Here is a 7,774-nt window from a genome sequence, read left to right as displayed (position 1 = left end):
CTCTCATTTTCTCAGAGGTACTTCTGTGCTGTCTTTACAAAGTGGATACGGAAGCAGGTATCCACTAAGCCGGGCATGAAAGGGGCTTTTAAAAAATGCAGAACAGTGTTCTCACCCAATCTCCGTTGTTTTAGAAAATGTCCTTTTTCATTAAAATGCTATTCATGTTAACATGGAGTAAGTTTAATATCGCTATGGAAGTAAATCGATAAACATGTTTCAAATGTTCTGTTTTAATTTGTAATATGGCAAATATGGAAAGATATGATTCGTATGAACAAAAGCTCTTTGGTCCTCGGTTCTTGAGAGTGTAAACGCATCATGAGTCCTAATGGTTTGAGAAGGCTGCGTGCTTCATCGTTCCGGCTGCAGAGGGGTGTCAGCACGCGCACACTCAAAGCAGCCCTCTGAGCCACCTTCCCAGCTGTGCCGTAAGCTCAGTGGGGAACTGGAGCTATGTCATGTGAGCATTTTAGATCTCCCAGGGCACTCTGCACGGTGCTCGGCCTGCCTAAGTGGGTACCACCCTAAACTTTCTGAATTGCAAAAAATTTACCCAGGACCACTGGGCCTGGGCACAGGTGAGCTACACACGTGAGCCACATCTGAGGGGCGCCCCTGCATTTTGTCTGGCAGCCTCTACTCTCCTTTTCCTCTGAAAAACCTCAGCCCACCAAGGACCAATCACGGCCCCGTTCTCAGTCTCCATGGTTCAGAAGGTGACCCAGATCCAGAGAGAGTGGCTGGTTGAGAGTTAGTCATACGACTAAGCAGGGTCTGTCAGAGCCAGTGAGTCTTTGTCCCAGGTTTCTGTTGAAAACACTGGGAGAAAAGACGACTCTGTCAACTGGAGCTGCCGCACTCCATGATGACAGCCTAGAGCACCTAATGAGGCCGCCACTGGAATAGAACTTGCCTGGGAATCAGCCAGCGCAGAACCAAATAATGGAGACCAATTCCTGAGTCTACTATTTGAGCCCTTGGATCCAGCTGTGCCTGGACGTCTTGGTCACGTGTGCAATAAAATGCTAATAAATTCTTTTTTGTTTCCTTAAGCCCGGGGTCCCCAACTCTGGGGCCACAGACCAGTACCGGGCCACACAGCAGGAAATGAGCGGTGGGCAAGTGAGCGAATCTTCATCTAGGGCCACACAGCAGGAAGTGAGCGGTGGGCAAGTGAGCGAACCTTCATCTACATCTGTATTTGCAGCCGCTCCCCAGCACTAGCATCACCGCCTCAGCTCCGCCTCAGATGCTCAGGCCTTAGATTCTCATAGGAGCACCGATCCCTGGTGCCAGAAAGGCTGTGGACCACTGCCCTAAGCCAATGTGAGTTGAGTTTCTCTTCTAGCAGAAAGAGCGCAGACGGGAAACTCCTGGTAATCAGAACCAAGAGTCCGGTGGTGGAGAATCCACTGGGGAGGTCTGGGGTAAGTCGTGCAGCAGAGGCATCCCGAAGCCACATATCCAGGGCCTTGGTAAGCCCCTCTTTTGCCCACCAGAGACCTGGCAAACCCCTTTCCAAACAACACAGCTGAGATAACAGCACAATTTTTCTTTCACTTTGTCGTTTATAAAGCCATACAATGGATCGCAAAGAAACAAAGCAGCTGTACAGGAGGAGTAAGACAGCATCAGTGTACAATACATTCATATCCAGGATAAGTAGCATACATCAGGGTTTATACAAGGTGGCAGAGGTTATAGGCACGATGATACAAAATAGAAAGTATATTTCCATCTATATAAATACACAGCCAGGGGACGGGGCGGATGCGGGGTTATTCTGTTTTTCCTGCAGAGGGCCTGGGAGGCAGGGGTGGGGTAGGGAGTGGGAAGGAATTTTTTACATTTGTTTTGAATGACATGTCAGAGAGGGGAGAGAAACGGGGAAACGGAGCATGTGGACACAGATGCGCTCCTCACACACACACCAAACATAGACACAGGAGAGTCTCAAACTGTTTAACGGTGATTAGAAAACAAACTTGGGACATCCCTCTACAATTGCTCACCGCTGGGAAGAGCCCAGTGTGGAAAATAAACAGAGGTCATCTAACATGGGGGACATCTGAGGACAAAGGAACCCCACCCCTTGTGGCTAATACCCCCATCTCCAATACTGAGTTTCTACCAGTCAGTGTCCTATAGACTCACCTCTTGATTCTTTTTGCCACTGGGTGATAATGAACTTGACATTCTATTGCCCATCTCCTCCAACCCAACCCCTAAGTTCCCGACAGAAATGAGCATAATACGCACACACATACACCCACACTTGCACGTGCACACACACGTCCTGTGTTACCACTGGCCAGGGGGCTCTGTCTCAGGATTCCAGGGTATGAACCTGGGTGAAGGGTGACCCCAGGGCTCCGCCTCTGACCTCTCCAAGGACCCCGAGTATGGGGGATGTAGGGACAGGAGGCAGTCTTTGGATAAGGTATTGGCCCACGTGATCTCCCCAGGTCCTAAAGCTGGGAAAAACCAGGAGGCAGGGTGGTGGCAAATGTCCGGGGCATATGTCGTTCACCTGCAGACTCCTCTGTGTCCCCTGGGCAGCATGAGGAGCCTGGGGCAAACGAATGCCCTATCCATCTCCCTCCTGGGAGCCCCTTTATGAAAGAATCACGCCTGTCAAGCTGGCTACCTCCTCTTACGATCACATGGCCACCAGGCCCCACTACCCCTGTCCTGCCAGTCTCTGACACACGCAGGGGCTCCTCAAAACCCAGTGGAGAAGGAATCCTGGCAGTCCACAAGCTTTTGTAGCTAGCTGCTGCGAGAGAGGCTCCAATGAGGACTGGGGTCAAAAGGCCTTTCTGAAACCGAGGACACAGTGTGTCAGTCCCTGAAACACCTGGCTAGATGAGGGAGCCAAAACGCGGTGATCGGTGATCGCGGGGCAGGCGATTCCAGTTACCCTGGAAGTTGATTAAACAGCTCACTTCCTCCCCATTTCCCCTCTGAGGTCACCTCTCCATTGTTCCCATGCCCAGTCCTCCCCTCTTGTTCCACCTGGGAAGAGCCACGTGGACCTCACTGGGCCTCTCCCCCTGTGGAATTGGAGGGCCTGCCAACTGGGGCTGGGGCTGGGGCTGGGGCCGGAGCCTGCCTGGGGCTGCATCGCTGTGTCTCAAGCTGACCATGTCTCCTCTGCTCTTTCTTGCCAACTTCCCCCAGACCCTTTCCCACCCCTGACTCCCCAGCCTCTTCTCAAGACCAGACAGCCCTCTCCTGGCTGACAAACAGAGTCAACAAAAAACAGCAAAACTGTTGGAGGAGGAGGAGAGATACGGATAAACATTTACACGATAAAAACAATTATTAAAAGTGCTTTCTTTTAAAGGAAATCTTTGGCAAGAATATACTGCAGTGCTGTGGGGGGTGTGTGTGTGTGCGCGCATGTGTGCGTGTGTGCGTGTGTGTGTGTGTGTGTGTGCACGCATGGGTGCACAGGCCTAACCTGTGAGACATGGGAGGGCTACAGTGTCTTCCCAACCAGTGTCTGACCCAAAGTGGGGGGCTACCGTGGAGACTGAGGTGCCCTTCCCCATCATTCTTCCGGAAAGGCCAAGCTCCAGGAAATCGACTCCTTCCAAAGCAACAGCAGGGAGTGAGTCGATCAGCTTCCTGGCACCCCAAGGGTCACACTCAGCTCAGGCCTGGGTGGGGTGCTCTGGCCGTGCCTGGGAGATGGGCCGTGGTGGGCAGTGGGAAAGCACGTGAGAAGGCTGACCCCAGGCCTGGGTCCGCAGAACGGTCTCACACGCCACCCGGCCTCAAGTGTGGCGAGGACATCCAGACCAGGAGAGTGTCCCCGGGCTGTCCCGTGGGAGGGTAAGATATGTACAAAGGGAGGAGGCAGGATATCTCCCACCTGGGAAGAGAGTCGGGGTAGGAGGGACTGAGGAGAGGGAATTCCGGATATCTGGCTTGAACGCCCTCAGAAGGAAGAGCACTGTGGAGGAGCCTGGTCACCAAGCACAAGGTTTCAATCTTTGGGAAGTGGGGGCTGCCCCCACTTTAGACACTCTATAGACACTCTCCTGAAACAGAAGGCCCACACAGACACAGCTTCTCGGAGGAGAAAAAAATACAAAAGATGCACACATTGCCCAAGCCAGCCACAAACACGCATGTCCCCCGCCGGCCCGCTGGGGCCGGAGCCGCAGTAAGCAGACAGCTCTCTTCTCATCTCGGGAGCTGATGGCTGAGTCCTGGGCTTGCCAGAAAATAAGGGGGCCAAAGGGGGTGGAACACGTGCACCCCTCCCCGCTGAGCCCCAGACAGAGTCTGGGGAAGGTCAAGGCCAGGGCAAGGAGACCCCTGATTGCTCCAAAGAAAAAGGTCCCCACATTTCAGGCTTCACTTAAACATATCAAGAGGGATGGGAATTGGTTTACGCCCAGGGAGGCAATAAAGCAATATGGGAAAATAATAAATACTTCTTGTCAATTTACCTATTCTTTTTTTAACCTTTTCTTATATTTTATTAGCTTACAGATTCTGTCAGTATGTCTCACATATATATTATATATATTTATATATCAATACAATGCCTCTCTCTAGGGGACCCCCAGAGGCTTAAGAAACCCCTCAAGAATGGAATCCTGGTAGACTTTCCATTCCAGCTTAGAGTCCTTGGGTGGAGGTTGAGGGGTTCCCAACTGCCCTTTGGCCTAAATGTGTGCCTTCTGCCCTCCACTCACGAGCAGCTTGGCTCTGCTGGGGAAACCAAGGCAGAAGGGGGAACAGCAAGGCTTTGGTATTGTAGGTAGGCCATGTGGTGTACAGGTAGCAGCCCCCAGAGCTCTACTAAGTCACCTGGACAGCCCAGCAAAAGTCGGGCCCCAAAACACTTGCAGACGGGGGTACAAGGACGACAGGAGTCTCCCCCGGGCCTCGCTGAGCAGGACTCTTAGAAGCAGGATCCCCTGGATGAGCCCAACACGGGGACCCTGCAGGACAGAGCAGGGCAGGGCAGAGCAGGAAGGCTCAATCTCCAGCACCCAATAAGACACCATGCAGATAAGCAAGTCTGAGATAAGGCTGGTCTGGGCGGGGCACCCAAGGACGGGCTGAGGCCTGGGACTGGCAGGAGCGACCCAGCCACCTCACCGCTGGGCCACACGCCTCAGGAGAGATGCCCGGAGCTCTGCAGCCACCACGGCTGACGGATCTCTTCCCCAAGGCGATGGGCATTCGTGTCCCCCATCTCCTCACATCAGTGCTCCTGCCTCCTGGCCAAGGCAGAACAGGGATGCTGCAGGTGGCCGGCCCCGCTCCTGCTGGCACCCAGGGCTACTAGGCTGCAGGTGCAGGGACCGAGACAGAGTCTGTTACCCATATTCCTGGGTGCTCCTGGGGAGAAGGGCTGATGTCCCCTTCCTCTGCTGTGTCACCCCAACTCTAACCTTCTTTGGACGATATGCACGTGTGTGCAAACGCATGGACACGGACAAGTACACCTGTTTATAATGCGAGCTGAGAGGCAAATATAAATCAGTGTGTGAGGATGTGGGTGTGGACATATACACACCCTACATATATACCCACATGAACTATACATCGGAGACAGAGCAAAGAGACCTTAGGTGCCTCGGGTCTGAGTTACCTTCAAAAACAAAAGTCCTGCCCCTTGACGTCCCATGCTGGCTCTTTTTGGTTTGGCAATCTACCCTAGAGATCGCCGGAAAAAGATTCTCTCAACTTGATTTCTCCTTGCAAAGCAGGGCTAGGGAGACAGAGCTTTTCCATTCCCCTCAAAACATGGATCCCCAAGGAGGTCCGTTCTGCCTCCTTTGAGAAACTCTGTCTTCTGGGAGGGTGAGGGAGAGTTAGGTGGACCTGGTTAGTTTGGGAGGCTTTGGGGTTACGTAGTATCCATCTAACCAAAGGAATCCCAGTAATCCTCCTCCATCTTTTTCTTTCTTTCTCTCCCGCTCTCCCCCTCCCCTCTGCGATTCACTTCCCTCTCCCCACATTGCACTTTCTTCTCTCCTTCTCCAAAATTAGCCCAAAGTCCTCCTTCTGGATTTAAAGGTGGTCAGGATTCATGGGTCTCCCCGCCCCCACATGCCCCATCCCCACTGCCCTGGCCCCAGGCAAGGGGTGGGTTCATCTCTTCTGGCCAGCACTCAGCATGACCTTGGAGACAAAGTTGACAATGGCGGAAGCAGGCTGGTTAGGGTCAAGCTCAGCGAAGAGGTGGCAGGCGTTGTCCGTGGTGCTGCCCTGCTTCCGGGCCACAAAGCCGAAGAGCCTGCAGGGGCAGGAGAAGGGTGACAGGTGTGAGGGGAGGGCAGGAGGGACCCCAGGCCTTGGAGAGCCACCCAGGTGAACAAGCTTATCTTCAGGCTGACCTCTCTCCCTATCTCTCCACATCTCCCCAAGCATGGAGATCGGGAGTGGAACCGAAGAGAGAATCCTCTCTCCCTTCCACTGACAAGAAAGCCAGGTACTGGAGATTACGCATCACTTGCTCTAGGGCAGGCAGAAATCCCCCTTTGCAGGAGGGAGCAGGGGAGAGGCGGAGGTGCAGGCAGTGGACAAGACTGGACAGTGAGATGGGGGAACGAGACCAAAAATAAAATGAGGACATTCCTAGCCCAGCTTCGCTCAGTCCATCTCAGCCCCACCCCTACCCAACTGTTCTCACACAAAACACATCAGCAGATGAATAAAACGCTGTCTGCTTGTCAAAGGGCTCGACTGCCCCAGACACCTGGAGAAGGTCAGGGAAACAAAAGGACGGGGGTCACCAGCCCCTACCACCACACGCACATTTCTCTTGGGCTCCAGAGGATGGGAGGGGGAGGAGGAACCCACACCTGTTCACCCAACCCCCACTCCCTGCACCAAGACTGGAGTGAGCTGGCATTCTCTCTGTGCAAAACAGAGTTAAAAATACGAGTGCAGAGAACAGAATGTGAGCTCAGGTCCCCTCCCAGCCGGCACGTTGCTAATTAGAGCAAGATGGGGAAATCGGAACAGCTGGAGATTCCGATGGAAACCTTGCCCCAGGCCTGGACCACGACAGCTAACATTAGCAAAGTTCGGTCCGGCTTGCAACTGTGCACATGCAAGCGTGTACACGTGTGCGTGCGCGCGGGCGCGCACACATGGCTTGCAACTGTGCACATGCAAGCGTGTACACGTGCGCATGTGCGTGCGCGCACACACACACACACATACTCACACACACTCACACACAGGGTGCTTGCAACTGTGCACATGCAAGCGTGTACACGTGCGCATGTGCGTGCGCGCACACACACTCACACACACTCACACACACTCACACACAGGGCTTCCTACAGCTTTTTCAGGGGCTGGGAATAATTGGGCCAGAGGTCTGGGGTAATGGTCTGCCCAAATAGTGGGGAAGCCTGAGTCCATGGACCAACCCCAGAATCCCCTTTCCAGGCTTCCTGGGATCCTTGGAGTGGTGGAGGGCACTAAGGCACAGGGAGGAAGTGACTCCGAGCTGCCAGCATGATGGCATGCCAACCCTGGTGGCCAGGTTCTGCCAGATGAAGAGTCTGCTGACCTCGTGGCTTATACACCACCCACTTCCCTCCCTTGAAGTTTATTTCAGCTCCAAGACCTGCAGGGCCTGTTCAACAATAACTAAGTACTTTATCTGCTTAGCAAAGTGGATCTCGGTAAGAAACCTCAGCCCTCAAGGGCAGGGAGGAGCACTTGCAGGAACCTGAGAGCTAATGCCTCCTTTAATTCAGGGAGGCATCTCCTGTGCCTCAGCCTAATCCCA

The 7,774-nt window shown here is 53.5% G+C and overlaps 1 protein-coding gene across 12 annotated transcripts in view; it reads right to left on the bottom strand.

Annotated features, from left to right (window-relative positions):
• Nucleotides 1-1,551: 1,551 nt before the first annotated feature.
• The window catches only part of TNS1 (tensin 1), a 167,420-nt gene continuing 161,197 nt past the window's right edge, over nucleotides 1,552-7,774 (bottom strand). For all 12 annotated transcript variants that reach the window (XM_015585417.2, XM_015585418.2, XM_015585415.2 and 9 more), the window contains one exon: nucleotides 1,552-6,265. In XM_015585417.2, coding sequence (XP_015440903.1) covers nucleotides 6,121-6,265 — 145 coding nt within the window. In that variant the 3' untranslated portion in view covers nucleotides 1,552-6,120. The remainder of the gene's footprint in view (nucleotides 6,266-7,774) is intronic.

Source organism: Pteropus alecto, unplaced genomic scaffold (assembly GCF_000325575.1).
Source record: "Pteropus alecto unplaced genomic scaffold, ASM32557v1 scaffold110, whole genome shotgun sequence".
Taxonomy (NCBI): Eukaryota; Metazoa; Chordata; class Mammalia; order Chiroptera; family Pteropodidae; genus Pteropus; species Pteropus alecto.
This window is presented reverse-complemented; position numbering and strand designations above follow the sequence as displayed.